Source organism: Polistes dominula, unplaced genomic scaffold (genome assembly GCF_049000335.1).
Source record: "Polistes dominula isolate Pdom_NZ unplaced genomic scaffold, Pdom_raw_medaka contig_15, whole genome shotgun sequence".
NCBI lineage: Eukaryota > Metazoa > Arthropoda > Insecta > Hymenoptera > Vespidae > Polistes > Polistes dominula.
In genome coordinates, this window is record NW_028300915.1 from 317,456 (window position 1) to 344,969 (window position 27,514).

The 27,514-nt window shown below is 28.0% G+C and overlaps 8 protein-coding genes and 1 long non-coding RNA gene across 19 annotated transcripts; 4 read left to right on the top strand and 5 right to left on the bottom strand.

Annotated features, from left to right (window-relative positions):
- Window positions 1–46: 46 nt before the first annotated feature.
- LOC107070235 (phosphotriesterase-related protein) lies at window positions 47–1,863 on the bottom strand. Its single transcript, XM_015328241.2, has 7 exons — window positions 1,650–1,863; window positions 1,431–1,590; window positions 1,142–1,332; window positions 914–1,072; window positions 678–842; window positions 374–594; window positions 47–289 (listed from the first exon to the last, which is right to left on the bottom strand). Exons 1-7 carry the CDS (start codon window positions 1,669–1,671, stop codon window positions 158–160), a joined length of 1,050 nt encoding a protein of 349 aa, XP_015183727.2. The 5' UTR covers window positions 1,672–1,863; the 3' UTR covers window positions 47–157.
- Window positions 1,864–2,215: 352 nt separating this feature from the next.
- Cdc27 (cell division cycle protein 27) lies at window positions 2,216–8,249 on the bottom strand. The gene is given in 14 exon segments (XM_015328230.2): window positions 2,216–4,199; window positions 4,303–4,450; window positions 4,539–4,726; window positions 4,729–4,859; window positions 4,942–5,069; window positions 5,161–5,386; window positions 5,476–5,656; window positions 5,751–5,997; window positions 6,083–6,271; window positions 6,342–6,663; window positions 6,750–7,133; window positions 7,222–7,369; window positions 7,458–7,533; window positions 8,082–8,249. Coding segments are annotated over 14 exon segments (2,529 nt in total). The 5' UTR covers window positions 8,106–8,249; the 3' UTR covers window positions 2,216–4,062.
- On the top strand, window positions 7,528–7,794 carry LOC149033140 (uncharacterized). The gene is made up of 2 exons (XR_016175888.1): window positions 7,528–7,644; window positions 7,754–7,794. It is a non-coding gene; the product is annotated as an uncharacterized LOC149033140 (long non-coding RNA).
- A 184-nt stretch (window positions 8,250–8,433) lies between the features above and the next one.
- On the top strand, window positions 8,434–10,504 carry Sap30 (SIN3-associated polypeptide 30). 2 transcript variants are annotated; one of them, XM_015328310.2, is made up of 3 exons: window positions 8,434–9,123; window positions 9,924–10,151; window positions 10,310–10,504. In XM_015328310.2, exons 1-3 carry the CDS (start codon window positions 8,953–8,955, stop codon window positions 10,349–10,351), a joined length of 441 nt encoding a protein of 146 aa, XP_015183796.1. In that variant the 5' UTR covers window positions 8,434–8,952; the 3' UTR covers window positions 10,352–10,504. The 2 variants fall into 2 exon arrangements, with proteins under 2 accessions (XP_015183796.1, XP_015183795.1); XM_015328309.2 differs by having other exon boundaries at window positions 8,436–9,123; window positions 10,240–10,504.
- A 377-nt stretch (window positions 10,505–10,881) lies between these two features.
- On the bottom strand, window positions 10,882–13,180 carry Rrp45 (exosome complex component Rrp45). The gene is made up of 9 exons (XM_015328256.2): window positions 12,990–13,180; window positions 12,739–12,833; window positions 12,440–12,662; window positions 12,152–12,369; window positions 11,834–12,061; window positions 11,626–11,756; window positions 11,482–11,564; window positions 11,288–11,405; window positions 10,882–11,194 (listed from the first exon to the last, which is right to left on the bottom strand). Exons 1-9 carry the CDS (start codon window positions 13,053–13,055, stop codon window positions 11,133–11,135), a joined length of 1,224 nt encoding a protein of 407 aa, XP_015183742.1. The 5' UTR covers window positions 13,056–13,180; the 3' UTR covers window positions 10,882–11,132.
- Window positions 13,181–13,220: 40 nt separating this feature from the next.
- LOC107070245 (translational activator of cytochrome c oxidase 1) lies at window positions 13,221–14,673 on the top strand. Its single transcript, XM_015328263.2, has 4 exons — window positions 13,221–13,529; window positions 13,741–13,990; window positions 14,074–14,233; window positions 14,336–14,673. The coding sequence occupies exons 1-4, from the start codon at window positions 13,349–13,351 to the stop codon at window positions 14,546–14,548; spliced, it is 804 nt and encodes a 267-aa protein (XP_015183749.2). The 5' UTR covers window positions 13,221–13,348; the 3' UTR covers window positions 14,549–14,673.
- Window positions 14,633–17,475, bottom strand: LOC107070243 (transmembrane protein 64). 2 transcript variants are annotated; one of them, XM_089170203.1, is made up of 4 exons: window positions 17,273–17,475; window positions 16,355–16,941; window positions 16,109–16,270; window positions 14,633–16,005 (listed from the first exon to the last, which is right to left on the bottom strand). In XM_089170203.1, the coding sequence occupies exons 2-4, from the start codon at window positions 16,901–16,903 to the stop codon at window positions 15,913–15,915; spliced, it is 804 nt and encodes a 267-aa protein (XP_089026329.1). In that variant the 5' UTR covers window positions 16,904–16,941; window positions 17,273–17,475; the 3' UTR covers window positions 14,633–15,912. The 2 variants fall into 2 exon arrangements, with proteins under 2 accessions (XP_089026329.1, XP_015183748.1); XM_015328262.2 differs by having other exon boundaries at window positions 14,633–15,992; window positions 17,273–17,463.
- A 17-nt stretch (window positions 17,476–17,492) lies between these two features.
- Window positions 17,493–21,618, top strand: AP-2sigma (adaptor protein complex 2, sigma subunit). Of its 3 annotated transcripts, none has more exons than XM_089170204.1 (4): window positions 17,493–17,631; window positions 18,333–18,482; window positions 18,564–18,737; window positions 18,834–21,618. In XM_089170204.1, the coding sequence occupies exons 2-4, from the start codon at window positions 18,390–18,392 to the stop codon at window positions 18,933–18,935; spliced, it is 369 nt and encodes a 122-aa protein (XP_089026330.1). In that variant the 5' UTR covers window positions 17,493–17,631; window positions 18,333–18,389; the 3' UTR covers window positions 18,936–21,618. The 3 variants fall into 3 exon arrangements, with proteins under 3 accessions (XP_089026330.1, XP_089026331.1, XP_015183751.1); XM_089170205.1 differs by lacking the exon at window positions 17,493–17,631 and adding an exon at window positions 17,733–17,975; XM_015328265.2 differs by lacking the exon at window positions 17,493–17,631 and adding an exon at window positions 17,765–17,941.
- On the bottom strand, window positions 19,938–25,630 carry CkIIalpha (casein kinase II subunit alpha). Of its 7 annotated transcripts, XR_001476255.2 has the most exons (8): window positions 25,495–25,630; window positions 25,290–25,401; window positions 24,997–25,209; window positions 24,262–24,456; window positions 23,814–24,165; window positions 23,642–23,719; window positions 22,545–22,776; window positions 19,938–21,853 (listed from the first exon to the last, which is right to left on the bottom strand). XR_001476255.2 is itself a non-coding variant. In XM_089170199.1 (7 exons), exons 1-7 carry the CDS (start codon window positions 25,587–25,589, stop codon window positions 22,661–22,663), a joined length of 1,161 nt encoding a protein of 386 aa, XP_089026325.1. In that variant the 5' UTR covers window positions 25,590–25,630; the 3' UTR covers window positions 19,938–22,660. The 7 variants fall into 7 exon arrangements, 6 of the variants coding, with proteins under 6 accessions (XP_089026325.1, XP_015183745.1, XP_089026326.1 ...); XM_089170199.1 differs by having other exon boundaries at window positions 19,938–22,776; XM_015328259.2 differs by having other exon boundaries at window positions 19,938–22,776; window positions 23,626–23,719.
- Between the last annotated feature and the right edge of the window lie 1,884 nt (window positions 25,631–27,514).

The following is a 27,514-nucleotide window of genomic DNA, read 5'->3' on the forward strand; positions in this document are numbered from 1 at the left end:
CATTATGTGGGATACGATATATTTATGTAATATAGGAATAACACAATTCAGGTAATCTTAATTTATTAAATTATACTTATTGTTATTAAATGTTGATCAATCGAATAAAATATGAAGTTAATAAACTCAGTACATTTATATTTAGATAATAAAAAATCTAAAATAAAAGCCAATCTTTCGGATTGGTAATAGTTAATGTATCTATTTCCTCTTCGGAAAATCCCCTTATTCGAAATTTCGGCAGCACGTTATTAAAGAGATGAGAATAACCATGACCTCCATAATTTAGCTAAATTAAAAATAAACGACTTAACAAAAAGAGATATTATAAAATAACAAAAATAAAATGAAATTAAATAAAAATGAAACGTACCAAACGATGTTTAGTGTGAATATCATGGCTCAAAAGTACTCTCCTTATCTTCCCTTCGTCTCGTAGAAGTTGAACGTAATTAACGCGTTGTGCATCGGATATCATGTCGACTATTGGATTTAATTGATAGAAAGAACATTCGGTACCGAATAAATCAAATTGACAATAACAATTTGTATCGTCCGAAAATTCCAACAAAGCTTCTTTATTCGTGAAAGTACCTAAAGATTTATCGTGGATATAAAGTAAAAAAAAAAAAGGAACACAAGATTTGCATTGTAAAGAAAAAGTTGATCATACATACGATCGAGATGGGACATCACAGCCTTTTTCGAATCTCCGCCCGCTTCCTGATAAATTCTCATTATTTCAATGGGTATACTTGAATCTCGTCCTGGATGAAAACTAACGGGACATCCTAACTGTGATTGAGCTAATGCAGTAGCTTTTATCGAACGTTTTTCAAAATCTATATTAATGAAATTTTATGTACCAATACTATATGTATTTGTAAATATTGTAATTGGAATTTTAACGTGCCTTCGATCGGCGAAGAAGTTCCAACTTCTCCAATAAATCCCGCTTTGGTTTCGGGAAATTTTTGACAACCTTCGGTCATTTCTGACATTATAATATCGTACAGATTTTCAACGGATGAATTCAAAGTACCCTGATCCTGTGTTTTTGCGACATAGAATCCTTAAATGTGGAAACGTTAATATAAAAGTGTTATGTCGTATGTAAAATTAAGATGATTGTAAAAGATACCTGTGCCAGCTATGATATTAACATTAGTTTTTTCCATGAGAGTTTTCATTAATCCAATACTACGTTTCAAACCATGACTACTATTCTCTACAATAGTATTACCGCCAAATTGATGAAATAATTTTAAATCTTCTAACACAGCATAAGCACTTTCGGTATCATTGAATTTGATATTATTCATGTGACTATATCTGATAAATATATAAGACAATATTAGATAATTATATATAAACATATACAATTATTATAAATATAATTATATATCGAACGACTTAACACATTAACTCACGGATACTGTCTCACCCATCCCATATTATGAAGCTTCATTGGTTTATTTAGAAAAGGTTCTAACGTAGACGGTGGTGGTGTATAAAAATCGGCAAAATCCACGGCAACATGTTCGTGTGTCAAAACTCGGCCGAGTTCGGTAACGTTAACTTTTCCAAGTACTAAACGAATTTTATTTTAACGATATTGCAAACCATCGAAAGTTAACAAATCTACTCACCGGTTTGTACGGTGTCGGCCATACTGATCTTTGTATAAAATAGGTCAGTGATATTTTATAGAAACGGAACGATATATGGAAAAATATTAAGTACGTCTGAAGCAGTCGATATTTTTCCTCTTAAATGTAAACGTACGAACAATCTCTGTCTTTTATTCCAACTGTTCTAATATACTGGTATGCTTATCAACAAGCTCTTACGTAAAGTTTACTTACTACTATTATTATTATTATTATTATTATTATTATTATTACTACTGAATCTTTAACGATACAAAAGTTGAGTTAATAGGTGAGATGAGCGATAAGCATTTAAATTTGTACTTTAAAGTAGAGAACACAAAGAAATGTATTATCCCCTTTTTTTTTCTTTTTATTTATATTTTTATGCAATATTTTCATTATAAAGTAATAATTTATAAGAAATCCTGAGATTTCTCTTGCATTTGTATAGCAATTTCCTAATTGACGAAGAATTTATACATAATAGAAAAAAACGAGAAATAAATAAATAAGAAAAATGGACAAACTTCGTCTTTCGGTGGGATTAAATAAATAGGAAAAGAAAGATACACGTGATGTGATTGTATTATATATACACGTACGCTTATATGAATCGATAATTTATCTATTTTTCGTTACGTGCATTTCACTCATGTGTGTACAATATAAAATGCTACGTCCCACGTGCACAACTATGTCACATGGTGTACACAGTACATAATAATAATCCTCCCAACGTAACGTTTCATATAATTTCAATATTATATATACGTGTGTACAGATAGAATCGCTTTTCACGCGGTCAAACTACCATATTCACGTCTTCAGCGCGAGAAACAACTCGGTGTGTTTTAAACAGGAATTTGAATAATACCAATGTATACGCAGTTTATGTAAGAATTTTTTTTTCGTTTTGTGTGTCATTAATTCTTTAACGCCAAGAGAAAAACTATCTGAAATATATTTACTCCTAGGTAAAAGTTAGCATTTAAACAAGTTTCACGATTCACGTTGAAAAAATAAAAATAAAAATAAAAATAAAAAAACAAAGAAGAAAAAATCTATCATAATAGTACACAACGACGGTAACTTGAGTAACTTTAGAAGAGCCATTTCAAATTGGATGTCATAAAGGCAACACAACAAACACGTACCCAATTATTTGCCGTCTTAAAACAAATGAATGCAATTATGATTGACAAACATTTTTTTATATGATTGTGTTGTTTGTATGCGTGCATATGCGTGTATGTGGATGTGAATGTCGTATATTTCAAAGACAACATATCGATATATGTTTTATTTATGCGAACATGATCTCGCCCTGTATGATTAAATGTCCCCCCTCCCTCTATCCTTCATAATATGTTTGTATTGCAAATACGTGTATATTGAATCGCCATAAATATACACAAAACACAATTCTATAGACTTTCTGATATAATCATACGCAATCCAAATTGTTTTTGACAATATAATTTGCAAAAAAAAGATCGATTGATCGACGCAATTTACCCTCGCCACGAGATTGCACGCTCGTCCGACGGCTACTTTTTTTTATTAGCCGAATATGTTTTCACGATTCTTATATGACCGATAATCATTTTATATATATATAGATAATAATAATAATAATAATAATAATATAATTATAATAAAATAATAAGGTGGTATATATATATACCATAATAATAATAATAATAATAATTTACATTTACACAAGACTTTTCTTACTTCCTTACGCAATTAGTTAATTATATTACTTAACTATGTACGACATGCTTACGACTATATTCGCTTAGGTTTTATAACGCAGTACAGTCTCTACATAATAATTGATTCGCAAGGAAAGTGATCTAACATTCGAACAAATATAAAAAAGAATCGCGATATATAATAGTAAAAAATATACAGGACAAACGCGTAATATACAAGTTGATGAAAAAGATTAAGTCAATAATTAATTGTCTCATATAAATTCTTGCTTTTCTAATATTCCTTGGATCTGATATAAACGAAAGAACGTGACAGGAGTTCTAGTTCATTATTTAGGAAAAATAAAAAGAAGTGAAAGAGAGGGAGAAAAAGAGAGAGAGAGAGAGAGAGAGAGAAAGAGAGAGAAAAAGAGAAAGAAGGAGAAAAAGTACATTACAAATTCTCGTAACACACCAGGTTGAAAAACGGATTAAAATACTACAAAAAGCTGGTAACAAAAATGGTAAAAGTCAGTTTTCGATTGTTTCAGATCCAATGTAAATCAAAATGATGTGATAATAGTTCAATAAGCATCGATTCAGAACAAGCTAAATCATCATTTGGAAAACTTTCGATTAAATCAATATGAAGGTAATATATAACAACGCGAAACCAAGTTTCGTTCTACAAATCCATTCCACATTACACGACATCTTCATAAACTATCATCACTGTCATCAGCGGGTGCTTCAGCAGGAGGAACGTTTCCATCGCCGATCGGCCCGTTTCCTTCTCTGTTAGTATCACTTTCATGTTCCATAGAACTATTATTTTGAATTTGTTGTTCCTCTGCTATGAGAATAACGGAGAAAAAAAATATATAATTAATTATGTGTTTTGTTAATAACGAAATGAAAAAGAAAAAAAAAGTAAACGATTAAGATCGATAACTTACCTGATTGTGTTCCTGGAGAATCTTCGTCACCTTGACCAGGACTTAATATAGCTTCTTTTATTTGACTATTTACACCTTTTGGATCTAAATCTGTAGCCCAACTAAAGTACATTAGTGCAAGATGAGTATTACCTAGTTTCTTGTGCACCTATTGATGAAAACAAAAATAAAGTTAAAAAGATATAGAATAAGAGAGATTCGATTACATCGAATAAATAATAATATATATTTTGTACCTTTCCTATCGAATAATAGACTAGAGATTCTTTGGGCACGATATTCTTTAATTCTTCGAATTCTCTCAATGCCTCCGCGTGCCGACCAATTGAAAAATTAATCGTTGCACGATGAAATTTGCAAAGAGTATTATTGGGATCATTGGTAATAGCTGTATTTAATGTTCTTAAAGCTTGATCAGTTTTTTCAGAGCATGTTGAACAACGCCTATGTGACACATAATTGCCGAATTCTGTGGATTTATTTGCAAAGCTCGTTTAAAATGTAATTCTGCTAAGCTATATTGTTCTTGTTTAGAAAATATTGTTCCCAAACCAAACCTTAAATATAAATTAATATTGAAAATATATATTATCTTACAAAAGTATAAAATTATAAAGTTTAACATATAGAATAATTTACCAGGCATTATAGTGTCTAGAATCAAGTCTAATTGCATTACGAAATGCCGTAATTGCCTTATCTAATTCCTCGGTCATAACATATTCATGACCAAGGAGTGTATATGCATATGGAAAATTAGGATCTACCTAAAAAATACCGTAAAAAAAAGTATTATATTTTGTAATCAATTGATTATTATAGAGTATGAATTTCCATGACAATAATTAAATTGTATACCTGTATAGCTCTTTGAAAGAATTTGATTGCAGTTTCATGCTCAGTTTGAGCAGAGAAAAGATTACCAGTAGCACACCATGCAGCTGGCGAATTACGATCTTCGGAAACAAGTTCTTGAGCCAACGTAGATAGCTGAACTTCTGCATGCATATGCCAAAGCACTGTACTATAGATTTCCATTAATTCAGTCCTCTGTGGTTCTAATTGTCTGACTTCGGCAAAATAACTGTGAGTTTAAAACAAAATTAAACTTAGAACTTTTTGAGATATGATATTTCTATTGTGTAATAATAAATAATATGGTGTCACTTATACCCAGCTGATTTTTTGTAATCCATCATCTCAAAATGAGCACGTGCTAGCATGGATAATACCCATCCAGTATTATAATGTTGCGTTGGAAGAACACTAAGGATATCAATAGCTTGTGAACAATTATACTGGCTTAAATGTTGATATGCCAAGCCAAGTTCTTTTAACAAAGACATTAAACCTTCTGTAAATAATTAAATTCACACATATATATATATATAAATCCATTTCACTTTGTTCATTCTCAAAATAAAATATTTAAAGTATTTATAATTTACCAGCACATTGTTTTTGTAATGTCACAGCACAATGAGCAATGCTACTTTGGTTATTCAATGCATTTACATTTGCCACAGCCTTTTCTGACGTAATCGTTTCATTCTTTTCTTTTTCACTCCGATTTCTCTCATTCAAATCATTAAAATTAGTTTTATTTAAATTAGTTTTGGAAAGTCTTGCTTTTGCTTTCCTAGATGGTGACTTAGGTGTTGCGAATTTATTTCTATTAGGTGACTTATTATTTTCCTATGATGTGAAGATACAAAAAATATTACTAATAATGAAATCATTGATAAAAATAAGCAATGCATATAATTCAAACGATACATACTTTAACAGAATAGCTGTGACTAAATAATCTCGATGACCGTCTAACATTTGTACCCTGAAGAGTAGGTGGTGTAGGTGCAGGAGTACTTGGTGTTACTGTGACTATATTAGCAGTATTACTTGCATTACCGGATTGAGAGAACACTGGTTTACCTTGTTGCAAAGGTGTTTCCTTCCTTGAAATAAATTGCTAAAAAATATATAAAATTCATTTGAGTGTACAATTTGAAGAAAATCTACAATTACATATCATTTCTTACCCCTACATGAGCCCTGAAACTGCTAACGCACTTTGCCAAACTTTTTTGGTCATTTGCTTCTGTAAGAGTCGTATGAGAAGGTAAAACGGTAGGTTCTGGTGTGTTACTTTCCAATGGTAAGATACCAAAACTAGGTGTAAGAGGACTCATAGAATTATTGAACATACTCCGATATCGAGGATGCTTAGCACGAGGTGATATTGAAGAAGGATGAATATAGTGTGTAGGTATATTTTGTGGGCTTTCTTCGATGGACGAGTATAACCGTACGTTAGGTGCTACGTTGGTTATGATCGTTGTGGTTGTAGTTTGCACAGGAGTACTGTAATTTATTATTACCATAATAATACAAATAAAAAAAAAAAAAAAAACAAAAAAAAACAATGAAAAATAACGTCATATATTTACCTGTTAGTGCCATTTGATGTAGGAGCGCTATTTGAATTGTTAACAGGTACAATAAAATCAGGTTCCGGAATATAACTTAAAATTGGTGTTACACCATGACACATTGCAAAATTATCTAATTTATCCAGATTGAAGATTTTTCCTGGATCTACTTTTTCTCCAACATTGCATAATTCTTCGAATGAATGCCACAAAAATGGATTCATCTTTAAAGCCAATTTGTGTGCTTCATTGCCTTTAGCGGTGCGCATCATTTTATAATAAATTTTGGCTATTATCTGAAGTGAAAAACATGCTTGTTCACCAAACTGAGCAGTAATTTCCTCTAAACTTTTTAACTGTTTATAATATCCACCAATTATTGCCGCTTCCGCTTCCGCAAATCTAAATAAATATTGAATTAATATTAAATACTTAAAAATTAGTAAAAACTTACATAATCTTACAATTGTATGTATATCTGTTAACTTACTTTTCCAAATCGTAACAACACTTAGCCAAAAGAAACCTACATTGTGCGGAGCTGGGTGCTTTTTTGGAAAGTAAAGCATGAGCTTGCCTAATCCTTCCTGAACGATAATAACAAGTTGCCAAAAGAAATAATGTTTCTTCCGTATCCACTGTAAAAAAAACATTAATTATATATCATCTGGATAAAAAGTCCATTTTGAATATTAAAACATTATCTACACATGTAGTATATACTACCTTCCGCGCATAATCTTTCTGCCAAAAATATTGCATCTGGATAAGCATAATGATTTAAGCAGTGCCATATGGCTGCCTGTAATAACAACAACAATACAAAAAAGTCAATGAGTTTGAACAAATTATAGTTATTGTTAAACAGTCATAATATACATAAACACAATGTGATGAACACTCGTCAATTAACGTGCGTAAAAAAATACATTTAATTGATCGTTTAACGATTTGCCATGGTATTTTAACGTAAGAGAAATTGTCAAGTGCGCTTAATATCATTACAATGTAATTATTTACAGTTATTCACAATTTCACAATGAACATAATTAGAAGGAGAAATATTTTTTTTCACTAAGCAACACAATATATGACGGTAAGTAAATGTTGAAGGTACTTTTAGTTCATAGTTGAAAGGAAAAAAAGAAGGAAAGGAAGAAAAAAAAAAGAAAAATAATGTTTAGAAATTACTTCATAATTCGTAGAAATCAGCATTTTTTTGTCTATTAATGTAAATTCGCAATAGAATGGCCTTAATTTGGAGACGTCAATATCAATAATTGTGAAATGTACCCCCGTCTACAAATTATACGTCATCTATAGTTCTCCAGTGATATCTGCTGTGTTTACCTGCACTGGCTCCTGCACAATCATCGTTTACACTTCGAACTTGATCATAAAAACGTATAATTTCTTAACGGTTAGAATAAAATTTAATTAGGAAAATCCGAAGTCGAACAACCGATGCATAGAAAAATTCTTCAGGAGTCCATCTTTTGTCGGATTCCTTTTGAAGTGTGCAACTGACTTCACGGATAAGGTTGGCCAATCTACTGGACAACTTTGTTTCTAGAATTTTTTGACCACAATAATACATGTAAATAATCCTATGATTTCTTGTCCAGTATGGAAGAGAATAAGTTCCTAGGTTGTTTCAAAAAATGATTAAACCACGATCTTCTCTTTATAATATATATATTTAGGTTTAACGCTGAGGAAGAAAGAAAATTTGTTTTCAGAATGAATCAGACATTCTGTTAAGACAAGCAGTAAAAGTTGTTGTCTCGTAACATCGGTTGATTACAACTTTCATTATAATTCGAAATTAAGACAAATCTCGTTTTAATTTTTTTCTTCGTGTAAAGTTTGTTAGATTTTTAACTCAATTGAGAGTGAAAGTTTAAAAATCTAAGCAATAATGTTTTAAATCAATCGAGAAATGAACTTGTAACAATACGATGCAAATAATTGTCTTTATGTGTAGAAATCACATTGTAAATTATTGATTTCCGGTTGTCTTGTACACATTACACACTTAAATACATTTAGAATAAGGAATAATGTTTCTTATAAAGGAAAGAAAAATCAAAATCACGTGTCTCTTTCTTCGTTAGCGCCTTATTGATCATATTGCATTATATACAAGAAGAAGAAGAAGAAGAAGAAGATAATATCGTGAAATAAAATCTTATGCACAACGTGATCATATCGAAAATCAAATATGAACGGATTTAGCACAGGCGAAGAAGATTCTAGAGGTGCAACGGATCAAATCTGTTGTCTTGTTGACGAAGGTGAACGATGTTCTCGTCCAGCTGGCAATGCTTCTTACAGCAAAAGAATACAAAAGACTGTAACTCAACGACGCCTCAAACTTAATTTGGATCAAATGGTACTTTTTGAACAGAACTCACAAGGTTTGTCCGAGTCGCATGCACTTTCTGAATTTAATTACAGAGAGGAATGTCATGCTCGGCATAAAGATCTTTCTAAACTAACAAAATAGACTTTTAAAAATATCATTTAAATTATAATATTACGGATATATGTATTTAACAATTATGTCAACATTTCTTATTACAATTTTTTTTAAGTATTACAATTGATCTTCATGCTTTACATATCTCTCTGACAAAATCGCCCGATTTTGAACGAAACAATAATATCTAAATCAGCTTGATGTATTAAGTTTGAATTATTTTCTTAATCACATGTTTTTTTTTCTTTGCACCCTCAAAACAAAGAAAATAAATAAATGCGTTGCACTTTTTTTTCTATGTGCTTTAAAGAAGAAGAAAAGAAAAAAGAAAAGAAAAAACCTCTATGAAAGAGAAAATACATGAGATTCGAACAAACCTTTATTTAGCGTTATACAATTTTTAAATTATCTGTACTAAAAAGTCATGTGAAAAAATTCAATTTTCATTTATATATATATATATATATATATAGGGTAATTTAAATAGAACGTTACAAAATGTTTTTCTCTAACAGTTTGTAACACTTTTATTTAAATCACTCTGTATATTACGAATATGATTTACAATATTATAATTAAACCTTAGCATTTTTTTTATTATTATTATGGTATGTATTATATATAAATACCAACTGATAAAAGTAGTAGTCAAAATAATATTTACAAAAGTTCTGTAATCGGTGGTATAATAGCGTGTTATATTTCTTATGTAGGCACGTCACATATATATTTGTGATTATCACAAACAAGTTATACAATGTGCAAGATCTAAACAACAGCAACAACGTAGACGAAAAGATTCGGAAGAAGATTCAGGTGAAACTGATAATGATCTTCCAGAAGTGGATTTATTTCAATTACAAGTTAGTACTTTAAGACGCTATAAACGGCACTACAAAATTTCTACTCGACCAGGCCTAAACAAAGCTCAATTAGCTGATGTAAGTATTTACAAAATTCTTAATTATAGTATCATAAATCATATCACGCGTATTATTAATTAATTTTATTCTTTTTTTTCCATTGTAGACAATTATGAAACATTTTAAGACTATTCCTGTAAATGAGAAAGATGCCTTAAGTATTTTCATTTTCACAGTTAAAACCAATGCTAATAAATTGGATCAAAAGAACGGTTTAAGCAACGATACAACGTAGCTAAGGAGAAATATTCACGATCAATCATTATTGTAATATTAGTCAAGAAGAAAAGCGTACATGTGTGAGTTTTCACTTGTTAATAAGTATTTTATAAGAGTTGTGTATACTATGTATAAAATTTCTTTTAACAACATTTCTTTTTCTCTTTTATTTTTTTTATATGACCTGCATATTTGATTTCTTCTCATACATATATGTGGGACGAGCGCCTCCTTGCCAAACTTATCGGGTATTCGTGAGAAGGATTGATCGGTGGGCTTGGACAGTTCAATTGATTAAAACATCAGTCGCCCGGAAAGCGAAAGATCTGTGGTTCGAGTCCCGGTCCAGTCAGTCCAATTTTTTTCACGAATCCCACATATATATATATGTGCCCATAATAATTATAAAAGTGGTGTGTCAAAATAAAAACACAAAAAATGAGTTTATCATTTATTACGCAACACATTATTTTAAACTAAATAAATTCAATGTAATTTTTACGATATTGTCAAAAATGAATCGTTTAAATAATGTTTGTTATTTCAATTTTATATAGAATTCATACAGTGTTGAAATATAATAAATCTTTAAATATCTCGAAACAAGAGATACATGACTTAAACCATTTTCATAATTATGGACACATATGTAATGTACTCATAATTTAACATAATTATACTTTTAATGAGTATACATTTTAATTATATTATTCTCTGGATATTAAATTATTGTAAGATATATGAATTTTTTGTAAAAACCTTGTATTTTTACTATGTATATTACACTAGATCTACACTATCAATTATTTCTACAACTTCCTCTTCGCTATCGTCACCTGATTCTAAAATATATAACAATAAATATTATTTTTATTTTATCAAATGCACAATTTAATTGAACTAAAAAAAAAAAAAAGAGAAACATTCTAACTTACCTTCTTTATAAGTTTCAGTATTTGAAGCTTTTTCTACAGGTATAATTTCAATATCACTCTCTTCTTCTTCCGAAGATAAACACCACGCATTATGACCACCTTCTCCTATTACCTTAGCCTATAAATATTATTATTATTCAAATATTATTATAGATATTTTATTACGTTATTGATTGTTTATTAATTAACAATACCTCATCTGGGATCAATTCAGCAAAACCTTCACCTACTTTCACAATATGATTGCATTCTTCATTGTCATTATTTTCAAGAACCTCTGAAATAATTTCATATCATTTTATTAATGTATATATTTGTTTATTTATAAATTTTCTTACCACTTTTAGATTCCTCGCAAATTTTCCAGTTATTTAATTTAATACTGATATTATCGTTATGCATACTAGTTATTTTGTTTGGAACTATAAATTCTTTGATATGACAACTGTAAGTACTATCTTTACTAAATCTACAAATTAAAAAATATGATTAATAAATTATTATAATTATTATATTATTTTAATCAATGGATAATAATAATAATACCTTAAACTTATATCTCTTGTAACTACTTCTTTTATTTGTTGTATTAACTTATTTGCATATTTTGCTGCGTAACTTGAAGCTACAGATATAACATCTTCAACAGTTAATGTTTTAGTTAGGTAATCAAAATGTAAACTGCAAAGTTCATTATATGAATTTACACCAAGAGTTAATTGTGCTACACCAACTCTTTCTTCCATAAAAGTGGGATCCATGACAGTAATTCCACTATAAAAAAAAAAACAAAGTACAAATTTATAATAATAGATATTAAAATATTGAAACAGTTGCAAATATATAATAAATAATAGAGCTAACCTTTCAAATGTTATAAACGAGACGCAAACAGGTAAGAAATATAACGTCAACGGTAAAGGATCTTTTTCATTAAATTTATGAATTATAATGTTCGTTCCAGTTGATGTTACATCTGGTCTATGAAAATGCATAAGTGCTGCAAGGGCAGCAATAGATGCACAATCAATCAAATTTCCATCATGATTTAAAATGTTAATATCAAGTCTTAAATTCCATACCTGTTTGTACACAAATTATTGAATTAAATGAAATAATAAAAAAATGTAATAAAAACAAAACAATAATAACCTTTTTGTCAGCCACTATACATAAAGATTCCAAATCTATGCATCTGGAATCTTTTATACATTTTTCTAATTGTCTGTTTATTAGAATAACAGCTTCGGATTGGCGATTATTTTCTAATTGTTGTGCTGCTATCGAATTCAACTCAACATTAACATAAATTGTACCTTCATTTGGTCGAGATGCTTTAGGTTGTTGGATATCGCATGATACTTGTGCAATTGCTCTGTTAAATTAAAATATAAATGATATATACATATGATTATTGTTAATCTATTTAATGTCATAATTAATAATCATACTTTGTTTTTCCAAGAGATACAACACAAGAACCCCAATTAGAACCAAAATAAATGTCGACAGGTCGTGCTTCGAAAAGATCTCTTCCATCTAATCGCTGTAATCATTCAAACAAATATTAATCTAAAGAATATAATAAATGATTTTCTAATATATCTATATAATACTTTTTCTATTTATTCAATTATAAAATTATATATTTTATTAAAACTAATCTTTGGTTATAAAAGATACTATCACTGAAAAAATATACCGTATTTTCTTGTATGGCCGTATTTATAAAATTTCGCTCACAATTTGACAAAATAGATTTTTTCATCTTTATTTATTGTACGATTCGAATATATTACAAAAAATTTAATAATTTATAACATGTAAATAAACTACACGTGAGTTTCGCTTACAATCACTGTTTAGAACTTCAGACCATAGGCAATACATTTAACGCGGGAAAATTAAAAAATCTAACCTTTAAATCGTTTCTTGACTATGTTCAGGTCTATCATAGAGAACGTGAATACAATCAAAAGTTTTGTGTGTGACAGGTGCTATATTTCAATAATAAACAATTAAAAATAGTTTTAATGGACTTATAATATTAAAAAAAAAAAAATGAATAGAAATTTACGTATTTATATTTTTAATCGAAATATTTATAAATTGTTCGAAACAAGTAAAAGATCAGCAGGTCATAGCAAATGGCAGAACATAAAACATATCAAAGCAGAAACTGATCAAGCAAGATCTATATTATTTATACAATTAAGAAAAAAGATAAAAGAAGCTGTTGTTGGTATTTATTACATATTTTTATTGTTTTGTTTTTACTAACTTACTCATTTATTAAATTAATATAAGATAACCTTAAAAAAACGTATGTTCAAATCATTGCTACATATTGAAAGATTAAATATCAATTGTATTTTTTTATTAATTGATTAATTAAAAGATAGAAATAAATAGAGAAAAGATATATGTTATTAATTTAATAATTTCATTTGTAGAGGGTGGTGGCAGTATAAAACCAACAATAAATTTGAAATTAGCTCGTGTCATAGAACATTGTAAAAAATCAAATATGCCTATGTCAACGATAAATAATATCCTTAATAAAATAGATGGTTCTAAAGATAAGACTCAGTCTATTTTATTGCAAATTCAAGGACCCAAAAATTGTGTCATGGTTTTAAAAATTGTGTCAGATAATGTAGCAGATACAAAAATGCATCTTAATTCGATACTAAAAAAAATCAAGTAAGATAACTGAACGAATATTAAGATATACATCTTTTAATTATTAAAATAAATATGTATACACATATATATTATTTAAATAGTGCTAAGACATCACAAGGCGCAATAAACAGTTTTTTTGACTATAATGGCATTATAATAACCGAGGCAAAATCTACATTGGAAACGGCAATGGAAGATGCAATAAATGTTGGTGCTATAGACATTGAAGAGATAGTGGAAGATGAGAATAAATATTATAAGGTTGTGTTATATTTATCATATGTTTTTCAAACTATTATAGTTTATTATTAATATGACTGACTATCTCTTTTTAAAATATTTTTGTTTTCTTCTTTGTTATAGTTCAAATGTGATCCACAACTTTTGTTAAAAATAACAAATCAATTGAAAAATCTTGATTACAGTATCATTGATGCTAAGGAAGAATTAATTCCATTATCTTGTATGAAGTTAAGCGACGAAGATCTACAAGTAGTTAAATCGGCTCAAGAGAGACTATTTAAATTAGATGAAATAGAAGAAATCTATGATAATATAGATCATAATAACTTATAAATCAATTTGCAGTGTAAATGCAGAATTACGTGTATATAACAGCAATGAATAAAAATGCATATACAGTTGTAAATCAAAATTAAATAATTTCAACATTAAACTTTATATGACTTAAATATACAAAATTTTTACATTATTTATTTTATGAATAACATCGATTAATTTCATATACGATCTTTTACGTTATTATATCAAGTTCTGTATGAAATTATTCATATACATAATACTTCATAGATAAATAAATAATATTATAAATGCATTAATAAATTATAAATTTAATTAAACAATACTCACATCACGAATATTTCAAAAATATTGAAAAATAATATACAATTTGGCACAAGAATTGTTTCAAATATGTTTTAGAATAAATCGTGGTTTTTGTGACAATAAATCGATATATATATATATATATATATATATATATATATATATATATATATATATATATTATTAAAAAAATGCAATACCTCTTTAGAATTATTTCTGTTTTAACGTTAATATTATTAACGATAAACATTGTATTATTACTCTAAAAATACGAATAATATGTTTAATTTGATGCATCTTCAAAAATACTTAAAAATTGTTGTATGTGACACTCTTTGGATTATTTAATAATAATATTTTGTATAAATATTATTATGTGCTAATATCATCTAATATGTATGAAATACATAATCCATAATTAAAAGAAATATTATAAACATATAATATATAAAATATATGTTTCTTTCATAAAGAATTTCATTTTTTTTTTTTAGATTGTAGAGATTTTTTCTGTGTAATACGAACTAATTGAGTTAAGGCGACATAACAATGATGTATATATGGACTTTCCAAAAAAATAATGTTTAAAGTATTAGTTAATAGATGAATAATTACAATATAATATTATGCAATAGTTTTTAAAAGTTAAATAGAAAAATAAATAATAACAATATCAATTTGGATGTTAGAACTAATTTATATACTTTTGGAAGCTTATTATTTGTATATATATATATGTATATATAAATCATAGGAAATGCTTTTTGAACATAATAGATAATAGAGTAGTTAGAAAAACAAGTTAACGCATATAAAGATAGTTCTATTATCATAGAAAAAATATGAACTCCTTATACTCTATATATATATACTAATATAAGTATTACATAATGCACTTATATTTTTAGAAAGATTATAGAGTGAAAAGAATTAACATATCCTCTTTTAATCATGAAAATATACTTATCTTCTAGTATTAATAATGATCACATGGATATAAATGGAGCTATCAAGCAATGAAATTTGTTAAAGTCATTTTAGAATCTGGCATAATATCTAATAAATAGTGAGGTGTATCAGTCATTGATGCAAGATCAGCTTCCAATAAGGCCAACTGTAGTTCTCTGCGTGCTTTTTGTACAACATATACCATAAGAGATACTCCTACTAATATCTATAACGAAAGGCTAAATTATTATTCTTATTATATTTATTAATTCTCGGATATTTTCATGACTGTATATAATCTATTGATTTAGTTGACAAATGAATTCTGAAAGAGTAAATTACCTGGAAACAGAAAACAATATAGCCAGTAGCTGCTGTTGATCTATCTTCTAGTACGTCTTGCATTGATCTTAAACTGCTACCTAAATAAACATTAATGAGTTGGGCTGGTAATAAACCCAATGCACTTGCTACATGATAACGAATGCCAGTTATGTTGCTAACCTGTATCATGTAATAAACATATTTAAATGTTACATATATGTATGTGCAACATAGAAAAAGTATATACGTTGCTATAATACATACAGCAAAGATTGTATTTTGCAGGCCAAAAGGTATCGGCGTTAATCTTGCAAAGAGAACAACTTTAAAAGCTTGTGGTCCTGAAATAACTCTAAGTATAGCTCTTGCAGTATCACTTTGTAACAGTGCTCCAATTGGCAGTTTAGAAGAGAAAGCACCCAAAGTGACATGTGCTATAGCAATACCCAAATTTGCGGAAAGAACAACCATCATTATTCCTCGCACAATACCAAAAAGATAACCACTGGCAACAATAAGGAAGAGATATCCAATGACGATAGGAAAAGAAACCACGGTGAACAGTGCAACAAATATGACCGTGATTATCCAAATATTTTGGTTTTCTATCCAGAAGAGCAACACCTTGATGTAATCTTTACATATGAAAACTATAGCTCCTAAAAGAGCTAAAGTTGCAATGGTAATTGTAACGTAGCATACAGAATTTGAACTGATACAGTTACAATGTATAGATGTCGGATGTTTAGATGAATGCACACAGGTTTCAACATGTTCTATATCTATTATATCCATGCTCAATGTATTTATCATATATTTCCATAATTAAAATTTTCCTTCTTTATCATAACCTAAGATTAAATATTTATTTATAAATATAATATATACTCTTTCATATATATATATATATATATATACATGTATAAATGAATTTGATAAAATCACATGAAAACTTTTAATCAGTAAAAAGTTAGAACTTTAAATGTGAAACATATTACATCTATATTTATTGTTTCTTAAAAAAATATGATATATTTATAGTTTGCTATCAACATGTATATATATATATACATATATGTATAAAAAAAACATAAAATCAATATTCATAAGTATTAATGTAAAATATTAAAGACGCAATATGAAAAGATATTAATAAATCACAAATGATAATTTTCTACTTACTTTCTAATAAAGAGGATATACTAAAATTCATCATATTTTGGTTCTTAGTCTCACATATCCTTATTCATAATAAATGCTCAGATAATATTAATATAAATTAATAAAAATATTGAAGACAATGATAGCTTAGAAAGTATAGTTCTAAGCTAAACTAACCTAATATATTCCTAAAATGACGTTACATGATAATCATAATGTGATCAAGGAAAAAAAGACATAAGTAAGCGGAACGACTACGCCTCGAGTTCTAACTTTCCTACGCAAATCTGCCATCTATCTGAAGAAAACATTCTAAATAATAACAATATATATATATATATAAGTGAGAAATACAAATATGAAGGGATAAATATCGTTTGGTAATTATTTTCAAAAACATAATTTGTGATTATAGGTTATCAATTACAATAGTTTCTATTGATCTCACAATAATAAATAGATATCGATAATAATTACAATGGAATATTCGATAAATTACAATTGTTACATTTGATAAGTTAAATTTTCGATATATATCGATACTGTCTATGGCCGCGAAACAAGATAGCCATAGAGGGTGGATATTCGACAAATGTCATCGATAGTAATTCAACATTCCAAGTGTGTTAACTTACATATTAAATTATTCAAATAAAATATTTGAAAGTAATTACATACTCTACAATCATGGCAAGTATTGTGGGCCAAATAGATATTAGATCTTGTAAATAATTTTTTATGTTATGTCCATAACCTCATTTGACATATTTCTCATTGTTCATATTGAAATATTTAAATGACATTATTATATATGTCACTTTGACAATGTTATTGACATTTTTACTAATGTCACTTTTGATTCTTCAACTAATTGATATTTAAAAAAAATCGATTTTTCCATTATTATAATCCTTATGATAATCATTAAAAAAATGGAAAGAAAAGAAGATAACTTCAATTGTGTAAAGGTCATCAAAGTGGCTTAATTATATTGTAAATTATCAATATTATTTATAAGTAAGTTTGGATGTTTCACAAACAGCAATAAATTATATTAAAAATAATCAATGATTTATTCCAGATTCGTTTTATTTTAATTCAAAACAGAGCTGGTAAAACTAGACTTGCCAAATGGTATATGAATTTCGATGACGATGAGAAACAAAAATTGATTGAAGAAGTTCATGCAGTAGTTACTGTTAGAGATGCCAAACATACTAATTTTGTAGAAGTAAGTTAACAAATGAAACATTTGCAATATGTCTCTCATTATAATAATCTATTAATTTTTCTTTATCAATATATGTTTTAGTTTCGCAATTTTAAGATTGTCTATAGACGATATGCAGGTTTATATTTCTGCATTTGCGTGGACGTAAATGATAATAATCTTTGTTACTTAGAAGCAATTCACAATTTTGTAGAAGTTTTAAATGAATATTTTCATAATGTATGCGAATTGGATTTGGTGTTTAACTTTTACAAGGTAACAATTGCTACTGCTTCTAATTTAATTTTTTTTTATAATATTCTGTAATTTTTCTTTTTGAATTTCTATCAATGATGTATTTTATATTTGCAGGTGTATACGGTGGTAGATGAGATGTTTCTAGCTGGTGAAATTAGAGAAACCAGTCAAACTAAAGTGTTAAAGCAATTATTGATGTTGAATTCCTTAGAATAAATCTATTTATAATGTATCATCCTATGATACTGAAGAAGAAGATTGTTTATTTATCATGAAAATTGATAATCGTTTCATTTACAATGCGTTTTAAATTATTGAAAATAATTTTCAAGAATATAGCTACATTATTCATAATCTTATAAATAAATATCGTATTATGAAAGCACAATATTAACAATTATAAACGCGTAAGTGTTTACCATTAGAATGTAATATATGTTCCTATTTTTTTGTCTTATTTATAAAACAATACTTATAATTAAAAAAATATATCTGTTTTATTTAATTCTTTTCAAAATAATCATTCAAATTAAATTATTCATTCAGACGATGAGAAGATAAATTGATGGTTTATAATAGATATTATATCACAAGTTAAATAAGAGATGAACACGTTTATTGTTTAGTTACAAATGAGATTGTATATTTCCTTTTCTTTTTCTTCTTTTTTTTTTTTTTTTTTTATTTAATTCTACAGAACACTCATATCTCAGTGTCGTTACATTTTTTTTTTTCAAGCAGAAATGTTATGTAATATTACCGTGTTATGTATACACACTTTCTTTATGCATATACAAAGAATAATCATCTATAATCGTAATGTTAGTCGATGTTGTTGTTAATGTGTGTATGTGTGTGTGTGTGTGTGTACCTGATGTAAAAAATATTGTTTTAAAACATATGATATAGGATGCGAAATGTTTAATTTCTCGTATTCTATTAAATAAGAGAGAGAGAGAGAGAGAAATAGAAAGAGAAAAAGAGAGAGAGAGAGAGACATCGGTTCTGTGCACTTTGGCAAATTTTATTGTCATATCTCAACCATATTAAAATATTCAGCAACCATTATAGGTTTCCCTTCTACACATGACCAAAAAAAAATATATTTATCATAATATAGGTGTGTTTTGTTTTTTCATGGCATTTGATATAACAAAAATTGTTTTGTAGGATTCAGTTTAAACTAATCAATGAAATTACTCATTTGTTTCTAGAGAATTTCGTTTTTTTTTCTTTTTTTTTTTTTTTGTAGCAAAAAAATAAAAGTCTGATGAACAATACAGAGAAAAAAAATTGACCGATACACAAATAGTAAATGATCGAGCAATTGTATTCTTTTTCCCAGATACTCCAATATCCCCAAAATTAGCATATATTTATAATAGTAATAATATAATGCAAAAGAGAAGCTAGCGCAATATATTATTTGTCATTTTTGTCTTGACAATTTATTATTATATCTCAAGTTAATTTGCTTAGTTTTAAATAGTAATTATTTAATATATTTTTTTTTCTATAAAACTAAACTAGATTATGATAAACTTAACATATATATGAATAGGGAGGGGAAGAGAGAAAGAGTTTGTGTGTAGAGAGAAAGAGAGAGAGAGAGAGAGAGAGAGAGATAGAGAAAGAGATATCAAATTTGGGCGAAATAATACAATAGCGCCGTTTTGCCATTTATGAAGGACTAAAATTAAATGCCTCTTGCCATGTGCGAGCAATGATGTTAATTTCCTTAAATGGCAATAAAATTATCCTAAAAGAAATATATATATATGTATATATATCCGTACAGGTGTGTATATATATATATACATATATATGTATAGTTATTAGCAGTTACTTTCATTGCGTACACGAATTATTAATTAACTATTTTTTTCATTATTCTTTACGTTCTTTCGTTTTGAATTAAGTAGTATTTTTCATTTTTTTTTTTTGATTAATGCATTCGTCAATCTACATTTCGCTGTGTGCGTGTGCAATTTGTAAAAGTATGTTCACGCATATACAGCATGCACGCACATAGAAACATGTACAGTATGGTAATATTTATACATGAAGAAGAGAAAAGGATGAGAAACGGCGCAGTTACAATAAACAATAAAAAAAAAAAAATACTATTTCGTAGATACAACACGTTGATAGAACATTTCTTCATTTCATTTTCAATTGAAACATTTTTCATCACACTCCGCTTGATACCAGTCAACGTTGTTTACATAAAAATGTACAAATAACGTTCAATTGATCTTTTTTTTTTCTATGAACAATTATTATTATTATTATTATTATTAATATTATTATTATGTATATAGGAACTGATAAATTTCTGTGAAAAATAGTACGAAAATGATAGCAGCATGCAAGTGGAGTGTGTTTCATTATTACTGTACATTGTTTACAAGCATGCCCGCCCCTCTTCATGATTTCTCGATGACGAATTATTATTTAATATGTGCTTTCCTTTTCATATATTATTCATAGGATAATCAAGTGATATCGATTTACATGACAGTCAGCTAGATTATAAAAAAAAAAAAAAAAAACAAAACAAAAAAAACCCAATAATGTAAAATTATGTTTTTTAAAAGGCGGACCAGATACGCCAAATGTACAAGAAGTATACACATACATATATATAATGCCATGTTGGGGGGGGGGGAAGGTGGATGTGATCTAATTAAGTATATTGATAGTATGTAAAAGAAGTTTTGTCAGGCGTTATCCCATGCCAAGTTGTTTTTGATAAAAGTACCTGTGTATTTGCTTGAACTAAATAATATCATGCATGTTCTCATGAGAAAATTCTAATCTTTTGATGAATCTATTTGTTGATTTTTGATGATATGTCCCAAGAACAAATAGAAAAAAAAAAAAGAAAAAAAAAAAAGAAGAGGCCAAAGAAAATCAATCAATCTTTAGTCAAATACGAAAAAAGAGAAAGAACCACGACGAAACGTACATAATCGATTAATTGTTGAGAGATCTCTATGTGTCGAATTTTATCTTACATTGCACTTCCAAATTGATGGTTTCCTAATTCTTGTAGAATAATGTGATGGCCGACCAGCGTCGGTAGCATCTACTGCTGGATGCACAGGTATTCACAGAGCACAAAGAGTACTTGGCTATAACAAACATTTTATTCAACTATCATTGTGGTATCAGATATAAACGAACATTTTTTTTTTATCATCATCGTTAAAAGTACTAAACCGAATGGCCTAAGGTACGCGTATAAGTGTGAGCGTGTGAAAAAAACTGTTTATGAATGTGTATGTAGTATGTGGTTGTCGTCGTCGTCTCATATTTCTGCCTCTATAAGACGACGTCCGTGTGTCAGCATTAACGTGACCACCCCTTTTTATTTTTTTTTTTTTTAAATAAAATTATTATCTACGAGCGCATCCTTATGCGTCATAGACTTGACACAAATGCGATAACAGCAACGTTAAAAAATATAATACAGTATGGGGGGGGGGGGGGCAATTACAGAATGAAAAAAATAATACATTCTTTTGTATTTGATATCACATACAGCCCGGGCCAATTCCGTACTGGACATGTATATCTTAATTATATTAGATTTTCGTACTGTAAACCTTTTTTTTCTTTTTTTACTTCGCGAACTTCTACTTACGTACATTGTGAATATCGAATAAATTTTTTTTTTTTTGTTAAATGTTCTTCTTGTCGTTTCTTTTTTTCTCTCTGTTTTTTTTTTCTTTTTTTTTTTTTTTACAGATCTTTCAAAGAGTAATGGGCAATGTGAGATATCTCAGTCTTAATGACGGGATCGATGAAGCCGTTGTTACAAACCAGAATGATTGTGGTGCAGAGGAATATGTAGTTGACGATACAATATATCTGCTGTTGCTGTGTTGTATTAGGATGTAGACTGGGAGTTAGTGTATAGTTCAGAAATACTGAACTTATTAAAGTGGACGCAGTTCTTCCAAGGGCATCAGAACCCCACTTGTAACTCCGTCCATACCTCCCGATCCATTTGTTCCATGAACTGGTAAGCTGTTCACAGTCATGCTACGGTCATCTGCAACGACCTTCTAATTAGCAAATTTATTTGTGTAGTAGATGTTTGAATTATTTTAACCCAATGATAGATAGATATAACAGGATTTTTATGGGTATTAACGAAAAAAAAAAAAGAAAGAGAAATTAACTAAATACATACACATATACACCATGATAATATATATGTGCATATATGAATATAATTCACATATTTTTATATATACAAATCAATTTAAAAAGAGATCTTATGGAAAACAGTAATTAATACAAGGTATCAATACATGCAAAAATGGTAGTAAAGTTTTGAAATTGTATATATATATATATCGATCTTTACAGTTGTTAATTAACATAGGAATACTAATAAAAACATGATTTTTTTTTTTTTTAAAGGAATGTCGTACTTAAATCTACAAGTGATTAGTTTGAATTAGCATTTTAATTACAATTATTTCTCAAAGAATTAACAATTTTATCTCTTAATGTAATATTCTTAAAATAAGATTAAACGTAACAACTATATTGTATTTTCTTATATATTCCAACATTCCTCTTAAAGTTGTTAATATTGGTATTCCTATCATTTCTTTTACTATTCATGTACACATTTTGTTTTTATCGTATGATATAAATAGAATGGTGTCTACAATTTTCCACCTGGAAGTAGTTAGGAAAAATTCAGAAATATTTCTATTAATATTACAAGATCATAAATTACAATGAGAGAAAAATATTGTGTATATTTTATATATATATATTTAAAAAATAAAAAGGTATATATATATGTTAGGTATGGATAGGATATATATAAAAGATTTTCATTTCTTAACATAAGAATAAAAATATTTGAAATTTGTGTGACATTTACCTAGGTTGCTACTCACCTACAGGCAATGAGCCTGCCATGGGAGTAGGTGATGATGATACCATATTTAATCGACCCTGTTCTTTTACTATGGGATCTACAAATTCAAATATAATAGTCATATAAAATGAAAAATAATAAATTAAGCATGTAGCTAGGTACTTATATTTTTGTTGGTTTAAATTACTTACAAAAATAAGGATGGTCCATAGCCTCACGTGCCGTGAGTCTTTCATAATGGTCATAACGCAATAGCTTGTCGAGAAAATCAAGACTTTCCGGTGAAACTAAGTGTTGATTTTCTGAATGCACGAAACGTTCCCAACGCTTACGCGAGTGCCTTCCTAATATGTCATTAAAACGAGGATCTAATTCGATATGATATTTATCAAGATATTCCAATAGTTCTTCAGTTCCAAGAACTTTTGCGATTCTAACTAGTTGGTCGTAATTGTCATGTCCATGAAAGAATGGTTCTTTTCTAAAAATCATACTCGCGAGCATACAGCCCAACGACCACATATCTAGGGAGTAGTCATACATCTAAAAACAAAAATGAACACATTGACTGTTACGTTAGTCACCCGTGACAGAAGAAAAAAAAACTGATATAAACTTCAAATAATTATTGTAACACACCTGATAATCTACAAGAAGTTCTGGGCCCTTAAAATAGCGTGAAGCTACTCGAACGTTGTATTCTTGCCCAGGATGATAAAATTCTGCTAGACCCCAATCAATTAACCGCAATTTTCGGTTGTCATGGTCTATCATAACATTGTGCGGCTTTACATCTCTGTGCATTATACCCATGCTGTGACAGTAGTCCAATGCCTATGTAAGATCACAATATTCCCAAATATTATTACGTAGTCTAATATTATATTTAACTAAACTATTACAAGGAACACACTCTTGAAATATTATAAAAGAAAAAAATTAAGATAGCAAACAGAATAACTAACTAAATAATCAAGTTGCTATAATTTACTTATCATCTCATATTTACATTTTATCTCTAAGACTATTAATTTGAATATTTATCTAAATTTAAAATAAAGAAACATTTTGTTAAATAACTTAATGTAATGATGTTGCTTAATTTAATCAATAATTAAAATATTTGAATAGTTTGAGCACTGAAAACTTAGCACTAAACTAAACCATTTATCAATTGTTTGTTTTTCTTTAAATGTAATACTTATAGATTCATATCTTGAAAAATAAAAAAAAAAATAAATAGATAGATATGAAATAAGTATTTGTCGAGCTCTTTCTTGAACCTACATAAACACCTACATCTATCAAAACAATAATCTCGAAGATTCTGCATGGATTGATATTTGGTTCCATTGCAATTAATTATACACGCACTTTTAATAATTCGTAGAGGTAGTATCTTATGTCGTAGTCTGTTAGAGTCTGGTATAACTGTTTGAAATCTGTGTTGTTGACATGCTCAAAAATCAGTGCCGGCGTTCTTGATACTGGATCTTTAACAACTGCCTGGAGTGTAATTATGTTGGTCCCTCCTTTAAGATTTTCTAAGATTTTAATTTCTCTTTTTATTTTCTTCTTTTTTACAGGCTACAACACGACAAACAACAAATATTATTAATATATTTGAATATTATTAGAAAACATATTGCACATTATAACAATGATACCTTCAAGATCTTAACAACACATTTTTCAGTGGTCGTTACATTTATGGCTTCAAATACTTCACTATACTTTCCTCTGCCAAGTTTTCTTACTAACTGATAATCATCTTGCTGTCTATAGAAAGAAAACAAAATACAAATGGCGTTATTACATTGAGTAGAAAATATTAAGTATTTTTTTTTTTTTTTTTTTTTTTTATTAACTTACCCCCAATCAACAACGTATGATTCGTAATCCCAATAATCTCTAGATTTATGTGAATTCACTTCTGTATAAACTCTTGCTCTACTTGGTAATGCCATTTTCTCAAGTATATGTGTGTTTCTATTTGGTTTATCGACAGTTGTACTGTCTTGACCAACCTCCGAATTCTTATTGTTACTAATTGATCGTAGTTTTCCACTTGTCCACCCACAAGCACGTGCTAACAAAAGTAAACCTAAATAATGAACAAACAATTCTAAATAATGAAAAAGAAATAGGTTAGATTTATGCAATAAGATGGTAACAAATGAATACAACAACAAAAATCTTAACTTTTACAAAAAGTTATATATATATATATATATATATATATATTGAAGAAATACTACTTGATCAAAAAATAATTGACACATTAATGTGCACAATAATTATTGCTGAAATTCTATATGTTTAAACTTATTAAAAAACATAGTCAAATTACTCTATTAGTATCTATATTACTTATATAAATATATATATATATATATATATACATATTAGATGTATATGCGTTATGCATGAAATTGTAAATGTCCAATGTAAGTCGATAGAGTTTAACTCAATGTACAAAATGCGCTAAGAAATGGTATATCGGTTGATTAACCATAGAATATAATGAACAGCATGCATTAACAAAGAATAAGATAAATATAGGAATAATAGGAATAGTAGGATTCTCATGAATATCTTAAAAGTTTACTTAAGATGCTTATGATGAAAAATATATACAATTAGGTAAAAGCTAAGATCTTTTTTTGAAGAAGAAAGTATTTCACAAAGTTAAGTAAAATTGATAAAAAGAAATGCAACAGTATCTAATAACAAAGTAAAGTATATGTAGATACTTATTGATTATAAGGTACATAAGCCTTATATTTGGTTGAAATACTTATTACAGTTTCTCTATTAAAATATGTCTATTTGTTAAAATTATTTCTAATAAATAAAAGTTAAGAATACATAGGCAAATGAAAACGTGCGGATGATTAATTTTTGTAGATTATGATTGAAATGTAAAAAACTATTCTATTATCGGCGCATGGAGTAGAGGCATGCACACGCATAAGACGACACGAACACACATGTATGAAGAAAATCACACGCCATCGCGGTAGGACAACCGATGTTAGCTTATTTCGGGCTCACCTAAAGCATTCCGCGTCCAAATTTTGACTCTTTATACTGCAATAGGATTCCTAATTAGTTGCAATACTAAGAAAGTTGCGTATGGGATTCCTGAGGCCGCGTGAGCTTGACAAACTCGAGATTTTTACGGGCGGCCGGCTTCTCAAACGAGCGAGGTCCAAGATGGCAGCCGGCACCCAACCACAAACTTACAAACAGTAGATAGAAATGACTCCAATTTTATTTTCGATGCTGCCAACGCGAATTAACTTTATATTATTCCTATTAATATACAAATATATATATATAATATATATATAAGTATATATATAAATATATATATATATATATATACATATATATACTTTTACCTAATATCATTTATATATAAGAGATTATATTATTGCATCGTTTGAAAAGAAATTTTTTTCATTCAAATTATTATAAACAAAGTTTATAAATATCGAACTAAATCGATTGTTTTTTTAAATCTTCTGACATTGAAGAAGTTCTATTTTTTTAACAAACGAACTTGCAATAATAAATATATTATATCTCTAATAGTAATAATCGTTAAAAAAATTACAATAGTTACATTAATAATGTTAAACGTGTAATATTTATTTATCTATTAGTATTTAAAAAGAAAATAAGATAAATTTTGCAACTGTTAATACCAACCATACGATTTTCATTCGATTTTGACCAAATCGATATGAAATTTGAATTTTCAATTATTTTGCAAAAGTTAATCAAATGAAAAAAAAAAAATATATATATATATATATATGTATTACATTATTTCAGAGAATACTTTGTATAAAATAAAAATGTAATAAAACATTTTCTTTTATTAAAC

Coding starts and splice junctions, on each gene's coding strand:
- Sap30 (XM_015328309.2), top strand. CDS start 8,953: ATGAACGGATTTAGCACAGGCGAAGAAGATTCTAGAGGTGCAACGGAT. Junction 9,124..9,923: donor AACTTAATTTGGATCAAATG/GTACTTTTTGAA, acceptor TTTCTTATGTAG/GCACGTCACATATATATTTG. Junction 10,152..10,239: donor ACAAAGCTCAATTAGCTGAT/GTAAGTATTTAC, acceptor TTTCCATTGTAG/ACAATTATGAAACATTTTAA.
- LOC107070245 (XM_015328263.2), top strand. CDS start 13,349: ATGAATAGAAATTTACGTATTTATATTTTTAATCGAAATATTTATAAA. Junction 13,991..14,073: donor TCGATACTAAAAAAAATCAA/GTAAGATAACTG, acceptor TTATTTAAATAG/TGCTAAGACATCACAAGGCG. Junction 14,234..14,335: donor ATGAGAATAAATATTATAAG/GTTGTGTTATAT, acceptor TCTTTGTTATAG/TTCAAATGTGATCCACAACT.
- Rrp45 (XM_015328256.2), bottom strand. CDS start 13,055: ATGAAAAAATCTATTTTGTCAAATTGTGAGCGAAATTTTATAAATACG. Junction 12,834..12,989: donor CGGCCATACAAGAAAATACG/GTATATTTTTTC, acceptor GAATGATTACAG/CGATTAGATGGAAGAGATCT. Junction 11,406..11,481: donor CTGAATTGATCCCAGATGAG/GTATTGTTAATT, acceptor TAATATTTATAG/GCTAAGGTAATAGGAGAAGG.
- LOC107070235 (XM_015328241.2), bottom strand. CDS start 1,671: ATGGCCGACACCGTACAAACCG. Junction 1,333..1,430: donor GGATGGGTGAGACAGTATCC/GTGAGTTAATGT, acceptor TATATTTATCAG/ATATAGTCACATGAATAATA. Junction 595..677: donor TGTGATGTCCCATCTCGATC/GTATGTATGATC, acceptor ATAAATCTTTAG/GTACTTTCACGAATAAAGAA.
- CkIIalpha (XM_089170199.1), bottom strand. CDS start 25,589: ATGGCATTACCAAGTAGAGCAAGAGTTTATACAGAAGTGAATTCACAT. Junction 23,720..23,813: donor TATGGACCATCCTTATTTTT/GTAAGTAATTTA, acceptor TTGAATTTGTAG/ATCCCATAGTAAAAGAACAG. Junction 22,777..23,641: donor GGCAGGCTCATTGCCTGTAG/GTGAGTAGCAAC, acceptor AGGTCGTTGCAG/ATGACCGTAGCATGACTGTG.
- LOC107070243 (XM_015328262.2), bottom strand. CDS start 16,903: ATGATAAATACATTGAGCATGGATATAATAGATATAGAACATGTTGAA. Junction 16,271..16,354: donor TGCAAAATACAATCTTTGCT/GTATGTATTATA, acceptor TACATGATACAG/GTTAGCAACATAACTGGCAT. Junction 15,993..16,108: donor ATATTGTTTTCTGTTTCCAG/GTAATTTACTCT, acceptor CTTTCGTTATAG/ATATTAGTAGGAGTATCTCT.
- AP-2sigma (XM_015328265.2), top strand. Junction 18,483..18,563: donor AACATACTAATTTTGTAGAA/GTAAGTTAACAA, acceptor TATATGTTTTAG/TTTCGCAATTTTAAGATTGT. Junction 18,738..18,833: donor TGGTGTTTAACTTTTACAAG/GTAACAATTGCT, acceptor TTATATTTGCAG/GTGTATACGGTGGTAGATGA.